At 44.5% G+C, this 24,107-nt stretch overlaps 2 protein-coding genes across 5 annotated transcripts in view; both read right to left on the bottom strand.

The window, feature by feature from the left end:
- Positions 1-13,787, bottom strand: part of LOC311245104 (CUE domain-containing protein 1-like) — an 86,965-nt gene extending 73,178 nt beyond the window's left edge. The window contains 1 exon segment of the mRNA XM_084334888.1: positions 13,648-13,787. The gene's annotated coding sequence lies outside the window, so the exon portion shown is untranslated.
- Positions 13,788-15,416: 1,629 nt separating this feature from the next.
- Positions 15,417-24,107, bottom strand: part of LOC311245493 (vascular endothelial zinc finger 1-like) — a 36,853-nt gene continuing 28,162 nt past the window's right edge. For 2 of the 4 annotated variants that reach the window (XM_084335347.1, XM_084335349.1), the window contains 4 exons: positions 23,769-23,819; positions 21,897-21,938; positions 21,345-21,413; positions 15,417-19,532 (listed from right to left, as the gene is read on the bottom strand). In XM_084335347.1, the coding sequence (XP_084191473.1) occupies positions 19,177-19,532; positions 21,345-21,413; positions 21,897-21,938; positions 23,769-23,819 (518 nt within the window). In that variant the 3' untranslated portion in view covers positions 15,417-19,176. The remainder of the gene's footprint in view (positions 19,533-21,344; positions 21,414-21,896; positions 21,939-23,768; positions 23,820-24,107) is intronic. The other 2 variants (XM_084335348.1, XM_084335350.1) reach the window with 1 other exon arrangement.

Raw genomic sequence — 24,107 nt, 5'->3', positions numbered from 1 at the left:
CACATATACCAGCTAGCCACTCGGTCGCAGCTAATAAACAATGTTCCGTTTACTGAGGCGGCATAATTGACACGTTGTTGGCGGTGCGTCTCCGGCAGCAGCGGCACCTTGGCAGGGGGGGTGACAGGCGCACGAGAGGGACGTGGAGCCAGGAGGGTGATAGAGGGGTAATAAATCACACCGTCTGTCACGTCTGGGCGTCTCTCTCCGCTCCAGAGACCAGGCTTGGCATGGAGGCTCCTCGCCGCCATATGGAGGGACGGCAGAAATATGGAAACAAGAGTGAGACGCGAGAACACACAGAGACGTCAGAGCTCTCTAGTCGTGCTGGAAGTGACACGAGGACACAGAGACGTCAGAGCTCTCTAGTCGTGCTGGAAGTGACATGAGGACACAGAGACGTCAGAGCTCTCTAGTCGTGCTGGAAGTGACACGAGGACAGACGTCAGAGCTCTCTAGTCGTGCTGGAAGTGACACGAGGACAGACGTCAGAGCTCTCTAGTCGTGCTGGAAGTGACACGAGGACAGACGTCAGAGCTCTCTAGTCGTGCTGGAAGTGACACGAGGACACAGAGACGTCAGAGCTCTCTAGTTGTGCTGGAAGTGACACGAGGACAGACGTCAGAGCTCTCTAGTTGTGTTGGAAGTGACACGAGGACAGACGTCAGAGCTCTCTAGTCGTGCTGGAAGTGACACGAGGACAGACGTCAGAGCTCTCTAGTCGTGCTGGAAGTGACACGAGGACACAGACGTTAGAGCTCTCTAGTCGTGCTGGAAGTGACACGAGGACACAGACGTTAGAGCTCTCTAGTCGTGCTGGAAGTGACACGAGGACACGGAGACGTCAGAGCTCTAGTCGTGCTGGAAGTGACATGAGGACACAGAGACGTCAGAGCTCTAGTCGTGCTGGAAGTGACATCACCGTCTTAAGCTTTCTTGTACTTGTCCGTCGCCAAGGACGTTCGTCACGTGTCCACTTAGCGGCCTGTATAGTATTGATCCTCCTCGCTACTTCTAAGGACTCTATCGCAGAGTTGTTTACACGCCTGCAACTGTCAACCCAGCCTTTCAACTGTAATGTGTCTGTTCTGCTTCATGTATTACATTTTATTTTGTTGTTTGTTTGATGTGTGTTTTAATAATTTCCCTTATGTATCTTCCGTCTACATTTTCTTGTCCCATTTCCCCGTTAGCCTTTGAGAGGCCATTTTGTTCTCTCTCTCGCCAGGCCATCATTGTAAATAAGAATTTGTTAAATAAAAGGTAAGATATTTAAATATAGGGCAACTAACAACCATTTCGATAATCGATTAATCTGTCGATTCATTGGATGAAAAGAAAAACTTGATTCCTCGTCTTGTACAAAGCTCTTTCAAACTACTTGCAAACTGGCGGTTATAAAACAAAAAAGCAAATGTAAATGGATGCTATACACCAAGAACGCAATTTATTTCTTTTTTAAACAAAACCCTGCACCTATTTTTATAATCGATAGTTGTTGCAGCCCTGCCTGTATATATATATATATATATATAATCTCTTTTTATTTTGTCCAATGACCACAAACGAATGGTCTCAAGTCTATAAATGGCTTCAATTTGTATCAGTACTCAATCTACACTTAAGATACCCAACGTTTAGGACTCAGAGCTGGTACCAGCAGTAGAAGTAGTAGTAACCGGTGGTGGTGCGTCCGTCCCTCCCTAGTGCGTTAACTCTTGAGAACCCAGCTCTGAGCTGGCATACAACCTCAGTGTGTGTCAGAGGGGTAAACTCTGATCAAACACTACGGCGCCACAAGCGCTGCAGAATGTCAATGGCTTCCCCGTGGGACCTTTTCCCACCCTGGTTACAGACACTTGGCGGTGGACGCACAGAGCAAATCACATTGATCTCACGTCACACAGCAAAGGGTCTGTATGTGTGTTATAGCAGATGGATGGGTGAGGGCTTGCTGTTAGGATATATATAGCCTACCAGCAGGCCACCGACCATCCATCTGCTAATCAATTAGCATAATCATAACAGCTAATTACTAATACACAAACCATGTAAGATATGTTTCTCTATGATGATAGCGCAGTGAAGAGCATCAAAATACACTGAACCATTATAGTGTGAGCCAATGCTACAAGCCAAGGTCATTAGAGGTCAAACAGCTCAGAGAAAGCCGTTTAATGAACATGCCTTGAGGAGAGAACGGGCCATCCTTTTGGACTGGGATGATCTGCTGCACTCAGAACATGGTACCCAGTTCGGGCTGCTGCATAGCATCAACACCTATATAACCAGCATCACACTGCTGCCACATGACTGACCTCATACCTCCAATTTTTACATTTTAGCCCCATGCGCGTGAAATTCGCTGTGCACATTCATGATCCCAAGAGGAAGACACCTATTGATTCCGGTGACCACGTGACCTTTCATCTAGTAGTGCCAATATCAGGCCACACTTTCAATTTATTTTCAAATGGAGTGGGTCTCCCGAGATGTACAGTCACAACATTTGCTATGAACATTCTAGACCACTACAGGAAGAATTGCTTTTGGTGAATGGTGACCCTGTGACCTTTTGCTCTAGCTCCATCATCAGGCCAAGATCTCCACGTGAACGGTTCTCCTGACCCGTCAGCCGTACAGTCACAACATTTTGATGCGAACAATGATGACCCCGGGGGAAATATCGCTTTATGAAAAGAGATGCAAGAACGCTAGTGAGAACAGGAGGCTCTAAAGATGCATCCATCTCCCTCCACACGTTCTCCCTGCTGGCGCTGACAGCCACACGCTGGCCCTATATGAGAAACCTGCCTCAGGGATTTGACAGTGTATCAGGCTATATTCTTTGACCTACCGCTCTGGCCAACTAAAAATACAGCCTACATGCATTACCAAACAGGAAGTCCCTCCTACATCCTCATTCTATATGCTATATTGGTTGGACTATTTCCTGTGAGTGAGGAAATTGGACGTGATCTTTCTATGATCATGTCAGCGGTTTGGACTTGGCGTATAACAACACGTAGTGAGCAGCTGTGGCCGGTCACTCCGGCTCTCATCTCGCAGGCAAGAGTCAAACAGGCAACGGGCAGAGCGGCTCGAGGGAGTCGTTACTCTTCCTGTGAACCAATTACAGCGGATGTTTGTGAGCCATAAGTACGGGACGAGGCGAGCCATAACAAACGAGAACCCAAGAAAGACTGAGACGACACGACTTCCAACGGGCCATAATCCTTTAGTACAATGACCTGGTTCTGAGTAGAGCAGGAGAACGAGAAGGGGAACAGGGAGAGAGAGAGGGAGAGAGACAGCGCAAATCAGTGTCTTGAGTGTTACTGGAAACCATTAAAGCATCTCTCTCTCCTCAATCGCCCCTCCCCTTCCCCTCATCTCTCTGTCTCTCTCCTCCTCCTCCTCCTTCCTGCCTTCCTGGAAGCACAATGTGTGTGCATGCTGCCTCTGTCAGAACTCAGAACACACTATAAAACTAATAATGAGACAATAATGTTTGTAGCAGGTCCGTGCCGGGCCATCTGCCACACGTGGGGAGGGCGGGGGGGTAAGCTAGTGGGATTCAGCAGCATCCCGTCAGTGACAGACAGCTACAGTACACACCAGGGCTGTCCCCGACTAAGGATTTGGATGGTCGACTATGATTGGCCAAAATTTGCCGTTAGTCGACTATTGGTCGATACAAATTTAAAATAATAAAAATAAAAATAAATATTAAAAATATACTTTTTTTTTTTCTTTTTTTTTTTCCATTCCATTTGGGCTGTGGGATGCTTAAAGTCTGAAGGAGTCGACTGAAGGCTTCTTGTCCTCTGCAAAAGCATGCAATTGGTCCACTGATGGATACATCTTGATATTTGTCTAGTCTAGTGTGTTCATTAGATGGGTGAAATCCTCTTTCAGTGCCTCTGTGCCTGTTTTCGTAGGCAGTTAGCCTCTGGTATGCGTGCCATTAGCATTAGCCACGCTTCTATGCCTCTTTTCTTTTGGAAAGAATGATTAATTTTTTTTTAATTATAAATTTATATATATATATATATATATATATATATATATATATATATATATATATTTATATTCGACTAAGAGGTTGGCCAGTCGACTATGGCTCCTTTCGACCGATTAGTCGACTAATCGACTAATTGGGGTCAGCCCTAGTACACACACAACAACAACACACCAGGAAGTACACACACTACAACACACACACTACAACACACCAGGCAGTACACCCACAACAACACACCAGGGCCCTGTTCCCCGTACCTGGCTAACTGAGTTAGCCGGATAATTTCCAGCATACCTTGACTTAAGTCAGACCTTTCTGTTCCCCGAAGTCGGATTTTCTAAATCACCATGGTAACAGATCAGAAAGTTTGAACCTGGTCGGGAGCAGGGTTAAGTTCAGTTAGCTGGATGAACCATGGCCACGCCCCCGCAAAGAAATGCCAGCTCGCTTCCTGAAATATTTCTCACAGTCTAGATCCCATTATACCATTCTGAATTATGTTTTTGTGCTTCGTTTTCCTAGAGGGGGCTTTTGAAATGTATAATAATAGAACTAAATGCTGATAATAAATCATATTCAGCCTATAGATTTACTTTGTCCTAAATAAAATAATGCACGTCATTAGGGATGGGTACCGAATTCGGTACTTTTGAGGCAAAAATTTTACCTTTTTTCTTTTCATGTCAACGTTCACACGCACAATATATGCTTACCTAGGATTTGACTTGATTCAACAACAAAGCAGTCGGAGCAATGACAAGCCGAAAACTGTCGAAATTGTAGTTATTTGAAGTTTGGATTTTTTTTTTACGACAGGTAGGTAAATTAAATTTCTTGTACCGAAAAAAGGTACCGTTGGGTACCGGTATCGATTCACAGGTACCGGTACCGGTATCGGTTCAAATGTGAAAGGTACCCATCCCTACACGTCATATACGGCGCTCGGAGTCGCGATACACGCTGCATGTGGTTATTTTAATAACGGCGCATTGCAAATGTGAATCCCGCAGGGATATTTTTAATGAATGAAACCTATCGGCCGTTTGGCTCCGATTAGTTTCATATCAGGGTATCTGCAGGTTTAGCCCAGTCATATTTAATGCTTTTTAAGACTTTTTAATGCCACTCAGAATTAAATTTAATACCAATTTCACAATAACAAAATGACAAATCATGCAACGACACCAATTAGTTTAAGTTTAGGGACACATTGTTCCAAAGATGTTTATTAAAACATAACTTAAAAATCTTGAACTTAAAGGAGTAACTGGATTGGATGAATTTCAACAAAGGGGTGACCAAACATAAATAGCAAATATAACTAAATATACCAGGGGCCAAGCAGCAAGTGCAACAGCCACTGTCAGAACACATAACTATTACCACCCTCCCCAGGGTATCAAAAAAGTCAACCAACAAACAAGATTCTTGTGCCGGATCTCCTCTCTGGTAAACAAGAATACCCTGAAGACTCTAACAGGAGCACTCATTCAAGGGTACTACGACTATGCTTGCACCTCATGGTACCAAAGCACCTCAAAGGCCCTAAAAACAAGATTACAAACATCACAAAACAAACTGGTCAGACTACTGCTTAACCTCACTCCTAAAACCCACTTTACCCCTGCCCACATTCAAAACCGCTCTTAAAGAGCACCTACGGGAGGCTGCAATTAGAAACTGGGCACCGTAAATGTCCAAACCCCCCCTCCTAATGTACAGTCTCCTCCCCATCATATGTATATATTTTCTGTTAGGATCTCTGGGTAACAGTACTGTATATTTGCATATTGTATATGTCACAATTGTAACACTACAGTACTATATAGTATACCTGTATGTCATGCATGTCCCTATGCCATAAATGTCATGATGTCATGTATGTTGAGTAAATGTCATGTCACTATAATTGAAAATGGGGGACCCTGATGTAAACAAGACACACGTCTTTCTCTGGTCTGCATCCCCTTAACAATTGTGTGTATTGAGCCGTACTGTATTGTACCCATTCTGCAATCTGTTAAATAAAGTTTTCATTCATTCATCCAGTTGTTTTGTTTTTGTGGTTTTGGTTGAATGAATACTTTGTTTAACAGATTCCAGAATGGGTACAATACAGTACGGCTCAATACACACAATTGTTAAGGGGATGCAGACCAGAGAAAGACGTTTGTCTTGTTTACATCAGGGTCCCCCATTTTCAATTCATAGTGACATTTATGACATACATACATGACATTTATGGCATAGGGACATACAGGTATATAGTACTGTACCGTTACATTTGTGACATATAAGATATGCAAATATACAGTACTGTTACCCATAGATCCTAACATACATGGGAGGATACTGTACGTCATTAGGAGGGGGTGGGTGGGAGGAAGAAATACAGTGGGTGAAGATCTCATCGAACATAAACACAAACGTGTCCTTGTTTACATCCGTGAATAGATTATTTTCAAGTTAAGACCTCAGCTTCAAGCTTTGGCATGGAGCCGAATGTTATCCAGACTTCTGTTGGTGCAGATGTTATAGTCCTACCTGAGATGGCGCAGCTGGTGTGGAGGCAGGGGCCGAAAATAAATGCGAAATAGTAGTTTACAGGCGGTTTTTTGCAGAACGCTCAGCATGTGCGACGCGACTGCTCTTTTTTTTTTTGCAGCGGGGCTTGGTCTTTGACTGGGACCAACCATCGCGCAAACAGTGGATTGTCGAGCCAGTTCTCGTTAAATTGGCACTTAGTTTCCCATATTAACGAGTGCAAATGCTAAACTAAACGTAACGTTAGCGTTATCGCTTCGCCTTGCTAACGTTAGCTAGACTCCGTTGCTGAAATGGTTCCCCGGCCAACACATTACACAAGGAGTTGTGTTGGTTCCGCCCCATTCCGGTCTGCGTGATTCTACAATGAAAAGTCAAACTTTATCTCCCGTTAACAGTTTTCCCCCAGATTTCATAATAAAACATAAGATGACATGGCATTTTATCTTTCCTTTCTATGGCATTTTTAAGACCTCTGAAAATGGATTTAAGACATTTTAAGACAAACTAAGGCCTTAATAATTGATAAACTAATTTAAGACCTTTTAAGACTTTTTAAGGATCCGCGGACACCCTGCATATATTCTCCGCTGTAGATTTGCTTAACGGAGCGCCCGGATTGTGTTTCATTCAAGCATAACATTGAAGTGTCTATGCGTGGATTGTGGTTTTTGTGGATTATGAATTACGAGGAATCTGAGGATTGTTGAATTGTATCATCACTCACACGTTATTGTGATATTGTAACTGGGATTAAAATGTCTGATGAGATGCGCTGTTTGACGGATTTGAGCAATTGAATGAGCCGTTGACGTCACATTAATGCATTTGAGAATAAAGAGATAAAACTTCATTCAAAAGAAAAATATTCTAAACACGGGTCTCTTGTCCATTGATGGATACTAGGGATTAGGGGTGGGACGATACATCGATCCAGATCGATACATCGATGTAATTATCAACAATCGAATCGGATCGATGCGATGTAATAAGATGGATTCATATCGATACTCTTATTTTGAAAATCCTGTGGCGAGTCTCATATCCGCCCAAGAACAACAGCAGTAGCTCCGTGTGTGTAGATGTTACAGCATAGCATTCTCCCTTTCTGTGTGTGTGTGTGTGCGCGCGTCTTTGGAAAGACCAGATGAGGTCAGAGGAGTTTGATGTTTAAATGTTATTTAAACATAAACAATATAATACATAATAAATGTAGGCCTATACATGATCATGCAACATCAACAAATTGTTGTAGGAACGGTTTGGGAGAGGGAGGTTGTGAGTTTTGAGTTCCAAAAAATGTAGCTTAAAGTTTAAAGCTCAATATATAAAAACGTGGCACTTTACAGTGAACAGGAGGTCTATTTGTATTAAAAACAATAGATTGATTTTCCTTTAAATGTCTGGAAGAGCTCAAAAATACAAATGTCAAATGATATTTTCATTACCTTTTTTTTGTTGATCTAAATGTTACTGATTGTGTTAAATGGGCATATGATATCATCTCATATCGATCGCAGGCACCTGAATCTAATCGTATCGTATTGTATCGTGAGAGACTTTGTGATATCGGCAAATATCGTATCGTTGTCCAAAGAATCGATATCGTATCGTATCATGATGAAACTGGTGATTCCCACCCCTACTAGGGATGCACCGAAATTTCGGCTACCGAAAGTTTTCGGCCGAAAATGGCAAAAAATTGCCTTTCGGCTTTTGGCCGAAAGAGTTTTTTCACCGAAAATATAATACCGAAACAGAAACAACCTGTAACCTAACGCGTGTTGTTGTGATGATGTCGCGCTGTCGGGAGTCGCGCTGTTTCTATGTAAACTGTGCGCGCAACGCGTCCAATAAATGCGTCTTTAACATCCTTATTTACTATATGCCCATCGCGGTTAATCACTGAGTGATCTAATATGCATATTATTCAGAGCGAGAGGGGGGGGGGGGGGGTAGTGTTTCTCACATTGACGCTGTCTGTCGTTGATAATATAATCTTTCTCGAGCATACACGTCGCGCGTCTACTGTGCCGAGTAGGGATGGGTACCTTTCACATTTGAACCGGTACCGGTACCTGTGAATCGATACCGGTACCCAACGGTACCGTTTTTCGGTACTTTAGTCTCAAGAAATGTAATTTACCTACCTCAGTCGTAAAAAAAATCCAAACTTCAAATAACTACAATTTCGACAGTTTTCGGCTTGTCATTGCTCCGACTGCTTTGTTGTTGAATCAAGTCAAATCCTAGGTAAGCATATATTGTGCGTGTGAACGTTTTTTCTTCTGTATCTCACTTGATTCGATACTCGGTAGTACCGACGTGTTTTGGTTCGGTACCTCAAAAGTACCGAATTCGGTACCCATCCCTAGTGCCGAGTCAAGAGAGCACATTCAACTGGGGACTAGAAATGTGCGCTCAGTAGAGAACAGATGTCCGCCGCGGCAGCCAGAGAAAAGATGGAATTAATGTGCTGTATGACTATGCATTCAGAAGTGCTATGGACCCATAATAGTGATTATTTAAGTTAAGTTTTGCCATAATCATATATTTTTCCATAATCATAATGTTCCACAACATTGGTAAAAAAGAATTCTATTCTATGAATCATTTTCGGCCTTTCGGCATTCGGTTTTCGGCCAACTGTTTTCTATTTTCGGTTTCGGCCAAGAATTTCCCATTCGGTGCATCCCTAATGGATACACAATGAATATATCCCATCTGGCACAGTGGTGCAACGGCTAGTGCTCACTCCTGTCAACCGGACGACCCGAGTTCGAAACCCCGCGTTTCCAATATAATTTTTTGGAATATAATATTAATGAATATACGCAAAAGTAGCCTAGTTTTAAGTTAAAATATTATAAATCTACATGCATTGAGGATGTCATTCTTTATATAGCTCTCAACGTGCACCAAATTGAAATATTTACATTGCAAAAAGAAAAAGAAAACTAGAAGGGGATTCGAACGCGGGTCATCCGCGTGAAAGGCAAAATGACCTACCATCACACCACGGTGCCAGACAAATGAAACATCAACCATACATCCATCAATGGATAAGAGAGCCGTATCCTTATTCTGAAACTGTTGAACTAATTATTTTCGCTAGCAAGATCTCATTTGATTATCCATTCCATAAACCTACTGCCAGCAGGCAAGTTTAAAGAAATATAATCTGATTGATTGGGGTAATGAGGGACTTAAAATTAGCCTATAGATTATGCATTTAACTTGTCGGCGAGGCTATTGAGCCGTACTGCAATCGGTTAATAAAGTTTTAAATCAATTAATCAATCAATGCCGTTAGAAAATCAGGATTTCTGCTATCGATACTTGCTGTCTTTTCAGCTGAGGCGGGCGCGCGCAATTATCCTGGGTCTCAAGGCTGGTTCAAATGAACGAGACTGAATCCACCTTCGAGGAACAGGAAAATCCCGGATTCAAACATCGGGTTAATTGAATCTGGATAATGGGACTCTTGATCGACACCAGGCAGTACACACAACAACACACCAGGCAGGCATGCACCAACTCTGAGTGCTAAACTTTAGGTAGGCCTATCTAAATTGCATTGAGTACTGATTCAAAGTAAAGCCACATGTGTTACTTAACAGTATAGACTTCGTGGAATTATTGGACAAAATACATATTCAAAATTAAATTATTAATAATTCTACAGATCTAACATGCCAAAGATGTGCCAAAACAGGCAGAAAATCGAATTGCTTTGATTTCAAATAGTTCTTGGCATCAGATTTTTTGCATTGGGGAAATTAGCCGTGTATCAGATCATCCGATTAGTTATTAGATTATCTGAGTATCAGTAATGGGCATTTGCACAATTCATGGATCTAGTTCCAAACAGCAAAGGGTTCAAGCGAGTTGCTCTTTCGCCCTCAACAGAGTGCCAAACTGGCTTCAACCTGAGGCTCCCATCTGAATATTCATTCAACAGCAGAACCATTTTGCAAATACTAGCCTAATCCTTATCAAACTCTTGTGAACTGGGCTCTGAGCCGGGCGTACAGGTTCAGTGAGCGTCAGGGGGATAAACCCTTGTCAAACACTGTCACCACAGCACTGCAGAATGTCAATGACCGGCTTCCCCCTGTGGGATGTTTTCCCAGTCCCACCCTGGTTACAGACCCTTACCGGGGGCTTTGTGGTGGATGCACAGAGCAAATTACATTGTATGGTGAAAAAGCCCTATAGATTGAGAGTAGAGGGAGACTGTGAAAGAGGAGAGCCTGGCACCAACCCCCCCCCCCCCCCCCCCTATTCAATCCTGTATAAACACCCACGAGGAAAACACTGGGACAAGGAACAACTCTCCCATGAGGCAGCAGATGAGCACCGACTACTGTGCTGGGTGACATGGGACTAGTGTGAGTTAGAACTGTGTAAATGATTGTGTGTTGCATCCACATAAGTGTGTGTGTGTGTGTGTGTGTGTGTGTGTGTGTGTGTGTGTGTGTGTATGCGTGTGTGTGTGTGTGTGTGTGCATGGAGGAGGGTTGGCGGTCCAGATGGGCCTCACTCTGGGCCGTCTGCCTTTTGTCCCAGAATCCCCCAGGAGGGGCCAAACAGCGGGTCGGGAGCCATATGCAAACTGGGGAAACCCATAACGGGGAAGGGAGTGGGAGTGGCACCAGCTGGCAGGGACAGTGTCACTGAAAGGAGATGAGGAGACCGGGGTGTCTCCAACACGCCCCCTCCATCATTAGCAGCTTTGTCCCGCATCTATGGATGATTGACGAGGCTTTCATCCAATAGACGGCCAGGTCACCGGACAAGGATGCAGTGTTAATGAGATCAAGGAAAGATGCCTCATCCGGAGCAACACACGCACAGAGCCCTGACACGCTTTACAGAGAAAATAAACATAGAGATCTACATCTCTGACCTACGGCAAAACATTTAGAGTGAATTTTTTTTTAAACAATGTGACATGCACGCCCACAATCAAAGTGACAGATGGTGCTCACTCACTCAGGTTCCTCCTAGTGAATAAGTAGGAACCCAGCGAGCGTGCGCTCCTGTGTTGGATGACGTGCAGTGAGCTCTGCAAAACTTTCATGTGATTTGACACAATCTAGTGAGACTAGGTTGGCAGGAAATAGGTACTGAGGTGCCACTAGGAGATCGGCTGGGTACACGATGCACTCTCTTGGCTTCAGATTTAAAAGGAACACTCCAACATTTTGAGAAATTATCTTACCATCTTCTCCAGAGAGAGACAAGAAGATAGATGCCAGTTTCCTCTCTGCGTGTTCAGTAGAAAGCTATCTGGCTGCACGTTAGTCTAGCTTAGCACAATGATTGGTGTCCAACTAACACCTCTCCCGAAGGCTAGCCGGCACTGTCCGGTTATACAGTAATAAGCTAATTTCCCAAAATGTTGGCGTGTTCCTTTAACCATGTCATGTTTTCAAGATGGATGTTGGACCAGATTTATCCAGCTTGATGGTGGCTTTCCATACCTTTAATGAGCAGTTCCTGAATTGTTTTCCAAAACGCCATTCCGAATTATGTTCCCTGTCTGTCACTAAACAGTAGCGCAGTTTGCAGTTGGCAAAACTTGGATTACAGTCAAAGATTTTCCATTTCATTCATCACCTTGTACCGTTGTCTCGCGAGCCTTTAGCTCCTGCCTGGTCTCCAGTCAGTATCTGTGCGTTTAGCTTGTGCCTGGTCTCCAGTCCGCGTGTAGTCTTTTACCAACGGAGTTGCAGTTCCGCGTTCGGATTCCGCCATCTGATTGGCCACTGACGTTTCTCTCTGCGCCAATCGTGTTACGCCTATTTCTGCCTCTAACAGCCTGCTAGCTAGCTAACGCCTAGTTCTATAGCTGGTTAAGCATGGCGACTCTTTCGAAGTTGGTTAAGGTTAGAGTTTGGAATCAGGGCTGGTGGTCTATCGCCCTGCTCTAAACCAAACTTTAACCTTAACCAACTTCGAAAGAGTCGCCAAACTTAACCAGTGATAGAACTAGGCGTCACGCGATTGGCGCTGAGAGAAACCAATCAGATCCCGGCTCGCGAGTCTTTATCTCCTGCCTGGTCTCCAGTCAGTATCTGTACCGCCGTCTCGCGAGCCTTTAGCTCCTGCCTGGTCTCCAGTCTTTCTGTACCTCAGTCTCACGAGCCTTTAGCTCCTGCCTGGTCTCCAGTCCAGTATCTGTACCTCCGGCTCGTGAGCCTTTAGCTCCTGCCTGGTCTCCAGTCCAGTATCTGTGCCTTTAGCTCCTGCCTCGTCTCCCAGTCTAGTATCTGTACCTCCGGCTCGCGAGCCTTTAGCTCCTGCCTGGTCTCCAGTCCAGTATCTGTACCTCCGGCTCGCGAGCCTTTAGCTCCTGCCTGGTCTCCAGTCCAGTATCTGTACCTCCGGCTTGCGAGCCTTTAGCTCCTGCCTCGTCTCCCAGTCCAGATCTGTACCTCCGGCTCGCGAGCCTTTAGCTCCTGCCTGGTCTCCCAGTCCAGATCTGTACCTCCGGCTTGCGAGCCTTTAGCTCCTGCCTCGTCTCCCAGTCCAGATCTGTACCTCCGGCTTGCGAGCCTTTAGCTCCTGCCTGGTCTCCAGTCCAGATCTGTACCTCCGGCTTGCGAGCCTTTAGCTCCTGCCTCGTCTCCCAGTCCAGATCTGTACCTCCGGCTCGCGAGCCTTTAGCACCTGCCTGGTCTCCAGTCAGTATCTGTACCTCCGGCTCGCGAGCCTTTAGCTCCAGTCAGAGCCAAGACAAGGTGCAAAGCTCTGGACAGTGTGCGTTGAATATTGTCAAACAGAAGGCCTCGGTCAGTGATTCACAACCACAACATTCCACCAAAACACGGGACAAATCTTCCGAGGGTCCCGGATCACCAAGCTCCCAGAACAGGCGATATGATTATTATTTTTTTATTATTATTATTTTTTTACAATAACGATAAGGCGAAGCAAGACTTTCCAGTCGTTGCGGTGAGGTTCACCAAGAATAGTTAACGTTACAGCCAAAATCTCCACACGGTTGTGATATTTGCTAAACATTTCCTTTCAAGCTGAGGAAAAAACAATGGAAAGGTGTTAACGTTACTTACTTATAACGGAACAAAGGGTGCTACTTCCGAGGTGTCCGCGGCTCGACGAGTGCACCGGAGAGACGGCGTTTTATATCCCGATTGCAATTTATTGCAATTTGAGCCACAGTCGAGAGACGAGCAGCACGGTTCCCTTTCTACTAGACCAGGGGCCAATGCAATGGAAATGTTGTCACTCGGTCCTCCTCGGTCGGAGAGGCCTGCCTCCATCGACGAAGTTCCCAAAAACGCAGAACAACACGGCTTCCTAGTGGGCAAAGTGGTGAAATACACCGCGCTGCCTCTGACTGTAAACACCGACCCGTCTCACCTCTAGGGAGAAAGACGCATGGCCGTGGCCCCAGGAGCCTTTTCACATCAGATTGCTTCAGAATGGGGAAGGTCCCACGGTGAATAGGTCATGGGTGCGCCTGTGTGCACGTTATGGGCCCCACGTGCCTGTGTGCATAATTTAATGACCTACAGGTCGACTGTCCAGTTGTCGGTGCGGCGCCCTTCACTGAGGACATTATTGGACATCAGTGAAGGGCACCGACAACTGGACCCCCACCCCGAGTTCCATATATAAGACCTCATTAAATGATGTCCATATTATGTCCTCACTCAGTGAAGGGCACCGACAACTGGACTGGACCCACACTCTGTGTTCCATATAAGACCTCATTAAATTATGTCCTCAGTGAAGGGCAGACAACTGGACCCCCATCCCCCACCCAGAGTTCCAGATAAGACCTCATTAAATGATGTCCATATTATGTCCTCAGTGAAGGGCACAGACAACTGACCCCCCCCCCCCACACACAGAGTTCCAGATAAGACCTCATTAAATGATGTCCATATTGTCCTCAGTGAAGGGCACAGACAACTGACCCCCCCCCCCCCGAGTTCCAGATAAGACCTCATTAAATGATGTCCATATTATGTCCTCAGTGAAGGAAACAGACAACTGGACCCCCACTCAGAGTTCCAGATAAGACCTCATTAAATGATGTCCATATTATGTCCTCAGTGAAGGGCACAGACAACTGGACCCACTCAGAGTTCCAGATAAGACCTCATTAAATGATGTCCGTATTGTCCTCAGTGAAGGGCACAGACTACTGGACCCACACTCCATGGGACCTTCCTTATAAGAACTCGTTAAACTTTGACATAACAGTGAGGACGAGCGATCAGACCTCACCCGCTGTCTGTGTAATAATTAGGTAGTGACATGGACTCTTGAGATGATTAATATGCTCCATTAACATAACCTTTACGCTGGACTTCGTGACAAGGTGGTTTTTGCCGTTTGGCATACAACAGAGTTCTCAGACATTGCAAAATGAAATTCAAGGATTTTCAAGTACTTTCCTAAGCACTATTTTTCATTTTAAAAGGGAATTTAAAAGGATACAATTCACTTTTATATTCAGTTTTTTTATAGAAAAAAAAATCTGATCCAATGTGTATGGCTTAAAACCAATTTCTGACAATTAGTTACATTTCAAATAAAAAAAAAACGTATTTCTTGATTCAGAAATTTTTTATCATGGATAAAACCTTGATTTGAATTTCAAGGACTTTTTAAGCACCTCGTTAAAAATGGGCTGTTTAAGGAATTCCAGACATTGACTTTGTCAAAAATCAAGCACTTTAAGGACTTCAAGGACCTTGTGCGAACCCTGATACAACCTCCCCCATGTCCACCCAAAGACATTTAGGTGTTGCAGAGGGCACTGGGAAACCATTATGTTTATGTAAAAGAAAAGAAAAAAACACGCAGGCCATCAGTTTCCAAGTTTAATAGTTAAAAATAAAAGGAGAATGAAAAAACACCCAAATATTTTTTGTTGTCACATACAGAGCATGATTTGGCACAATACACCCCACAACCCTCCTCAGTATGCAAACAGTCACAGAGGCACTTCTTGTTCTACCAATAGCATGCCAACTGTGAGCCAGCAAGCCAGTGAAGACATTGAAACACTGAATGAATTCCACCCTTTTTCTCTCTCTCTCTCCCTCTCTCTCGAGCCTGTAGATCAGAAATCAGCAAGACGGCCGCCAGAAACTCTGTGCCGGCTCTAGCGAACGCATCGCATCGTAAAGGTTTCCAAAAAGAAAAACGAAGTCACCTAATGTGAGGTTACCTCGAAAACGAATCTACTGAAGCCCAATGCGAGCGGCGATCGCATCCTTTCCTGATCTACGGGTGCCTAGGGTGCAGGGGGTCAATTTGGAGACTTTTCAGGAAGTGTTGAGTGAGGCATATTTACTCTCCCCCGAAAACTGGGACTCAGCATGGACAGTCCACAATCATGTTTTATCCTTTTCTTTTATTTAGACAAAACCAAATAAAAGGCACATAAAACATTGCGCATATGTTTACATAATATTATTCTTGACAGACGTACATTTAAAAAAAAATGTAGGAATGTTTTACCTTTCTGCTAATCAGAAAGCCTAGTCTTTGTATATACAAAAGAATTACCATTGTTAATGTTCTAATACAAAGATTTTTATAAAAGGTTATCTTGTTTTTTTTTCCTTGCATGTGTCTATCATAACTAACACGTCCTCTGAACTAAATGGTTTGTACAAAGATATACATTCATTTGCCTTCACAATATCCGCCAATTCATCATGAAAAACACAAGGAAGATTGTTAAAAGTTCTCTTCCCAAAAAAGAAAATTCATAATTTGGGGGAAATGCTGTTTTTTCCCACATATTAGGTCGCAATCAAATTAAAGCACATGGTTAAATGAAACTGATGTTTATAAGACCTTAAAAAAAAAAAAAAAAAAATAGCAATTTATGTTTCATGGTGATCATAATACCAAGTTTGAATGTTGACTAAAATCAATTCAAGACCATCGGATTCAAAAAAAATTAAATATTAATAAGCAATTTGGTTGACATGGCCTGTCTGGCCCCATGGCCGTTTTGAATCGATGAAGGCTTCCTTCACAAAACAACTCCATCACACATCACGTCTAGAAGAGGAAGCATTGAAGTGTGGAAAAGTCTTACAAAGTAGTTCAGGCACACTTGTTCACGGCCACTGTAGAAGGACAAATGACACCACACACGCATTCTTCCAACCTAATTTTTTTAGTGTTTTCTTTCAATAAAAAAAAAGAAAAAGAGTCACTAGCCTCCTAATGACAGTTTTTGAACTCAATCCTATACCGGGCGAGCTCAAGTCGTCCACATGCAACATCGACAAACTGACTGGGAAGGGGATCCATTGCAGAGATCATAATGCCATTCCACATTCCAGCAGTTCCCCTGGGAGGACAGTGTTGGCATGCATGCAATACTATCAAAGGCCTCAAACACCTCGCTGCCAAAACGCAGGCGTCGGCAGGTGAACCACAAGGACAGACATCTTCAAACACCCGTCATTGCCTTTTCCACACGCACCGAAACTGAAATGCCCTGCCATGTATATATCGCCCCTAGTTGTGCACATCCTACAGTTTTGCTACAAGTGCTTCAACGCGTTCCTGCACAGAGAAAGGCCTTTTTTTTTCTTTTTCTTTTTTCGAACTGAAAGCGGCCTTCAGAGGCAGAAGCCCATCTTTATATCTAGAACCTATGGCTGTCCTGTGTGCACCTTGGGAGAATGCCCCCTAACGCTCACGTTTCCTTGGGAGGATGCCCCCTAGCGCTCACGTTTCCCTCCTCGTTCGGTCCCTTTTCCCCAAGGCACAGGTAGCGAGTGAACTCCCACACCACCGTGGCTTTGAAGAAACAAAACCCCGGGGCGAGGAGAACGGTTTATAGTTCTCCGGTAATGAGGAACCTCCCGGGATGGAAACACCTAGAGCTATTACTAGTAAGATGGACAGAGCCAACTCTCGTTTTTTTTTATATAAAGTATCTCTTCTCAGGAATGGACGGCCAATAATGGGTAATTGGCCCGCCTCCAACCCCGCCCTCTTCTCTTGATCCTCCAATCACAAATGTCTCTTCCCTCGGACAAACGAAGCGACAGTCGTGATTGGAGGATCAAGAGAAGAGGGTGGGGTTGGAGGCGGGTCCATTGCGTTGCCGACCTGTGGTGGACAGCCACGTTTCAGGTGTCCCTCCCCCACAGGCGAAAGGCAAAAGAATAGCGTTTCATATTTACAAAGAAAAAAAGGGGTCAAATTGTGTAAAATCGGTGAACTTTCACAGGACTACTCTCAGTACGGTTCCTGAGTCGAGATATGAAGCGATGGGATGCTAGACTTGTAATGAGAGACCATGGGGGGGGGGGGGGATAAATTATTCTAACAAAAAGTCTATAACGAACAAGGTCAAATATCACAATAAAATAAAATAAAAAGTGAACTTTGGGACCGCTTTTATAGCATAGTGTCTTCTAAGCCACTAGGTGGCTCTGGTGACCTCTACTATAAAAAATAAAAATAAAAAAAAGGCTTCAATTAATCAATACTTTAACAATTATTTGATCTTTGATAATACTGCCTATTTCAGGGCATTAGCCAGGGGGAACATCTTTTCAGTGCCAGACATTTCCACCTTTGTTTTTTCTGTTTTCCTGTACCTTTATATCTGTTCATGTCCTATACATAAATTCATCTAAAATACATCCAACAATTCCTAAACAAAAAAAATAACTCACAGAAAGAAAGAAATCAAACATACAGTAATACAGTATCCAGCAGTGAGGAGTGACCATTTTTTTTCTTCCAGCAATGTAAAACGGAGACAAGACACAGGGAGGGTTTTAACCATGACTCCGATCAAAAGCTTTTGTTTTCATTTTTTGTTTACAATATATACCGAGCCGCCTCCTTGTCTTCCCCCGTCGATGCAATATTGTATTTCTGAAAGTATCCCTCACCCTCCCCGCAAAATGGAAGCCTTTGTCCCTTTTGATGTACGTGTAGTCTTGCAAGATGCATAAAACTATTAAATACTGATAAGCCAGCTAAAATAACAATACAAAAAATAAAATAAAGAATATAAAACCAAATCTGCTCTGTAAGAGAGCGTTTTTTTTTTGTTTTAGTTTTTTTTACAAATACCAGCAACACACTTCTGCTTTAGACTTTGTTTCTAATGCCAAAGAAGGTACAGTTAAAGTTCTGATGCGTTGCACCCCCATCGTGTTCTGAGGTCAGACGTCCAGTTGATCAATAGGTGAACAGGTCAGCTCCTAACGAGACTCCTTGCGAGACTGTCCCTCGTCTTGACGGCTAAGAAGAAAGAAAAAATAAACGAAAGTGTCTGAGAAACACCTACGAGGGGCTCTTCACTCCACATCACACGCTGTGTTCGCCGGTGGCGGCGGCGCCACCTCTGCGTACAGGCTCAGCCGCCGGCCCGCCCCGTGCTATTTGTATTTCACTACAACAGAAACTATTGAAGTCAGTGGGGGGGGGGGGGAGAGGGAGGGCGTAGAGGGAGCTCTAAGGTAGGAGGAAGATTCAAAAGAATAAACAGCTGTGGGAGGAGTGAGTTGATGGTACAAAATAGACCAGGGGTATGAGAGGGGGGGGTAATTGAATGGACTAGGGGGGGGGGGGGGGGGGCTCTACCAAGGTGGGGAGGAAGGCAGGACTTGGGATAGAAAAGGCATGCTATCCATCGGCCTCATGGCGATGTTGAGCGGACCGGTGATATTCATGGACATGGGCGAGGTGAGGGCCAACGGGTGGGCGATATTCATGTGCGCCGTGGGGATGTTGACCGAGGCCAGGTTGACGGGCCCGGTAATGGTGACCGGGTGCTGCAGGTTGAGGGGCGAGGTGATGTTGACGGTGCTGGTGGTGATGTTCATCTGGGCGGCGATGGTCACCGGGTTGCTGGCGATCCCGACGCGGTGCATCGCAGAGGTGATGGACGCCGAGTTGGTGACGGGCGACGCCGAGTTGTGCACATGGTTGGCGTCTGCATTTCGGGCGAGAAAGAGGGGGAGGGGAGGGAGAAGAGGCAGAGTTTAATGTCAAAACATTCAGAGAAGTCAGGGACACAGTATTAATGTTGAGTGGTGCGTCTATGTCTTACACTGTCCTACGGTGCGTCTATGTCTTACACTGTCCTACGGTGCGTCTATGTCTTACACTGTCCTACGGTGCGTCTATGTCTTACACTGTCCTACGGTGCGTCTATGCGTCTTACACTGTCCCATAGGGGACTGTCCTACAGTGCGTCTATGTCTTACACTGTCCCGCGGGGGACTACTGTCCTACGGTGCGTCTGTCTTACACTGTCCCGCGGGGGACTAATGTCCTACGGTGCGTCTGTCTTACACTGTCCCACGGGGGACTACTGTCCTACGGTGCGTCTGTCTTACTGCCCAGCAAGGGACTACTGTCCTATGGTGCGTCTATGTCTTACACTGTCCCGTGGGGGACTACTGTCCTACAGTGCGTCTATGTCTTACTGTCCCGTGGGGGACTACTGTCCTACAGTGCGTCTATGTCTTACACTGTCCCATGGGGGACTACTGTCCTACAGTGCGTCTATGTCTTACACTGTCCCATGGGGGACTGTCCTACGGTGCGTCTGTCTTACACTGTCCTGCGGTGCGTCTATGTCTTACACGTCTTGCGGGGGACTACTGTCCTACGGTACGTCTATGTGCTGCGATAAACTGAGTTGTCATGTAGCTGCACGACTGTCGCCGAGACAAAACCCCTCCGCACTTGGCAACCAAAGTGTTTCTGACTTTTGAGCAGTGTTAACTTCATCAGCTATTTTTTTATTTAGTCTTAGTCATGTGTCAAATGCTCTTTTTCGTTTATCATATTTAGGCACCTTCATTTATTTTTAGTTGAGTCAGTTTTAGTCAACTACAGGTCTGAGCATTTTAGTCTTCGTTTAGTCTCGATTTTGTCTCGCCACTCAGTTACAGCCTCATAAATTGCTGTGAGCAAAAAAAGCTAACGTTAGTGCTAGCTGGTTAGACTTATGTAAGCTATTTAATTTGTTCTATTGTGGTGGATCAACATAATGTAGCGATCCGTCATGCAGTAATGTAGGGAAGAAAGGAGTTTCCTTTTCTGTATGGTACTTTATTTGCAGCTCAATATGGGGTTTTACAGGTTGATAATTCCCTTCTCATACACAACACAGCAACCTGCTAATACGCTAGCTTCACAACAACATAACATGCGGTCCGTCCTCCCATATCTCCCGGGGGGAAACAACACCCCCAGCATAACAGTGGTGCCCCTAAGACCATATAACTAGAGCGACACACACCCACATAACGATGTGTTGGGGATAAGGGTTCCGCACGGACAATTATTTCCTGTCGGCAAACGAGTTCCTGTTAGGTAGCAAGTAGCAAGTAAAATTTAAGTTGATGTTGAATAAACTTTTAGCAATATTTTATTTTGCAAACTACATTTTGTGGCGTCGTTTTTAGTCAACGACATTGCATGAATAATTTCGTCACGTTAGTGTCACATGATCTCCATTAAAGTGACGTCTCGTCTCGTTTTCGTCGGGGGGAAAAGCTTAGCTGACGACCATATTTAGTCATCATTTTCGTTGACTAAATTAACACTGCTCTTGAGTCGACTGGCCTGGATCATCATTAATCAATGCAACACCCCTCCCCATCACAGATAGCCAACACCACCCCCACACCCTGCTCCACTGGCTTCACGTTGCTTAGCTGAGTCAAACTGGCATTAACACACGGCATTTATGTTTTCCACTGTGGTAGGACTGGTAACAAAAGGACAAACCTACCTTGACAGCGAGAGATGTCAATTAGGACTTGGAACGAGTTATTTAAGATCTCTCCTACAGTCAACTCACCTGAGGGGTAAATTCAAAAAGCAGGATCAATATGCTAACAAGCTAACTTTCCTGAATTACTTCACATTTCAAAAACACGTACTTCTATCATTACAACAGGCATGTATGATTTAACCGTTACTTGGGCCTACTGTATGTGTTTTGGATTGTGGCTTTATGGAACATAATGGAACAGCTGTACATGCTCATTACCTGGTTAGCTAATTGATCCTGCTTTATGAAACCCTTTACAACCCTTACAACTATGCATTATTACAAAAAAAAATTAAAAATAAAAAACAGTAAATACAAAAGCTGAACTGAGGCACCGGTCTTTTCATTTAGTTGAAGGAGGCTAATGCAACTGAATACAATGACATGATGTGGTGAATAATGGGGCCACTTGTGCTTTATGTGAATCGGAGGGTTTGAGGGACGGGGACGGACAGGGGGGGGGGGGGGGGGGGGGGGGGGGGGGGGTTCTGCTACCATCTACTGGATTACCTTTTCGTGGCCCTGAGTTGTTCCACTGCCAGTCACCTATGCCTAGTCAGAAATACAGACACAGGGGGGTTACAAGAGTTACAGGGCAGCGCTGCCATCTGGCCATCAGGTTCAAAAACTGGGGGGTGAGGGGTGAGGGGGGTGAGAGTCTTGCATCACATATCGGCATTCTTGGATAAACATGTTCTTTTTGTTTAGCAGGGTTCACGACACCCCGATGGTATATTAATCGACGGAAACGAAATTGAGCTTTTTGTTTTCACAACTGGACTCTTTTAAAAAAGGCCCAGAAATGCTGAGGCGGAGACGGCTCACTGGCTTGACTAATGACAGACTGGGGGGAACACAAAGGAGCACCGGCGTCTCGCTGCTTTTAGGCCAGAAACAGACATATTTCTGCACTTGGCCTCGATGGGGAAAACGCAGATTAAGGTCTACAGCAAAAATATATTCCCCTTTGACCGCCGCTTAAAAAAAAAAAAAAGGGACACTACACTCGTTTTAACCCTTTCACTACCATATGGTTAACCCTTTTACTACCACGCTACAGAAGGTTAACCCTTTACTATCACACTACCGTCTGTAGTGTGGTAGTGAAAGTGTTAAGAAGCCTCTCTTATGGACGATTTCAATGGCAGGGAACAGCTTGGACCAGAGTTTATTTCCTGTGGCAGACCAGTGTTTGTCAAGATCACTAACGGAAATTAAATATAGTCCCTTTAGAATGTTTATGTTGTCGAGTTGAAACGGTCTATATATGTCACAATAGATATTATTTAGATATTAGAAGCATATAGATTATCATCCGTTAGTAATGGTTGTGGAAGTCAACGGGGGGAGTCACACTGCGTCTCTGAAAAACCATATTCATTCTTTCTATAGATTATTTCAAACGTGTTTTCAGTCGCTAGGTAACGACAGAGTCAAAAGCATAATACACCTCCAGCTTATCCCAGAGTCTGTGTTTCATCCACATTCTCGCCTTATCGTACCAGATGTCTCCCAGCCACGCATACATTCAGATGAAACATATGCAAAGGTCTACAGGGTTTACCGTGTTGTGTAACCGTTTGGCAGCTGTCCGGAATGTGTAACGTGATCTTTCAGAGACACGGTTTGAGTCCCCATTGACTTCCAACTATAAGAGCTGTACATTCCAGCGCCTCGTATCTCAACAAACCAAAACACTGATGGAAGTACTTTCTGGATGAAAATAAAAAAATATATATTAAAAAAGAAAAAAAATGGTTTGTGCGGAATCAAGAGACTTCTCACAACGGGTGTAATATCCCTTTAAAACGTGGCGCATCGGCACAGGGCATTAATTTGTATTACTTAAACAAGACCTATCGGCACAATCAATGAGTGGATATTATTGGTTATTCTACAGTGGGGTCACGTGATGCCTCCGGGGTGGGTGGGGGAGGCTCGTATAGCTGTGCTAGTTTGCCGTGTGCGTCAAATGGATTCAACGTGCAAAGCCCTTTAAATTTAGAGCAGAATGTCTCATAACAGATCTCCCGCTATAGGCTACGTATCCGTTTCTGTCAGCAGAAATACTCATCACCCACACAAGTGGGAAAGAAAAAACAGAAAGGCTAAGAGCAGAGAGCCACAGTGAGGCCCTCCGCCGCTGCAGCGCTGCGCGTCGATACGACGCACTGAACCCATAGAGTGGGAACAAGCGCTCGCGGAGAAACGTGCATTCGGTTATCCAATTACACAGGTCTCTCAAATCCACCGCACGCTCGCCTCCATCATCTACTTCAAATAATCGTTAAGCAAGAACAACAAGATGAATCATCACAGAAATCATGAGAGAAACGTAAAGCGTTGAGACTTGGCAACAGTGCGACGTGGTGTTTTTTTTACCTTGCACTTCTCTCTTTACAGGCACCAGGGTTGGATTCAGTTCATGAGTGCCTGGGGATTAAGATGGAGACAGACTGTCATGAAGGAGATCTGCTGAATAAAGGGCTTCCCGCCAGGAGCGGGGCCTAATAATAAAGACCAATCACGTCGTTGTCACTCTGAACTAAAGCGATCCCTTCTGAGGGAGCCCACGTCTCTGTGGCCGACGCTGACGGCGAGTCATTTCCTGTGACTAAGTCGGTGAGTGAGAGGGTAAAAAAAAAAAAAAAAAAAAAATTAAATAGTTTGTGTAAACTACTCAGACCATGAAAGCAGTAGGAGCAGGGGAGGAAACTAACT

The sequence above is a fragment of the Notolepis coatsorum genome (assembly GCF_963971535.1).
Source record: "Notolepis coatsorum genome assembly, chromosome: 1".
Lineage (NCBI taxonomy): Eukaryota > Metazoa > Chordata > Actinopteri > Aulopiformes > Paralepididae > Notolepis > Notolepis coatsorum.
This window is presented reverse-complemented; position numbering and strand designations above follow the sequence as displayed.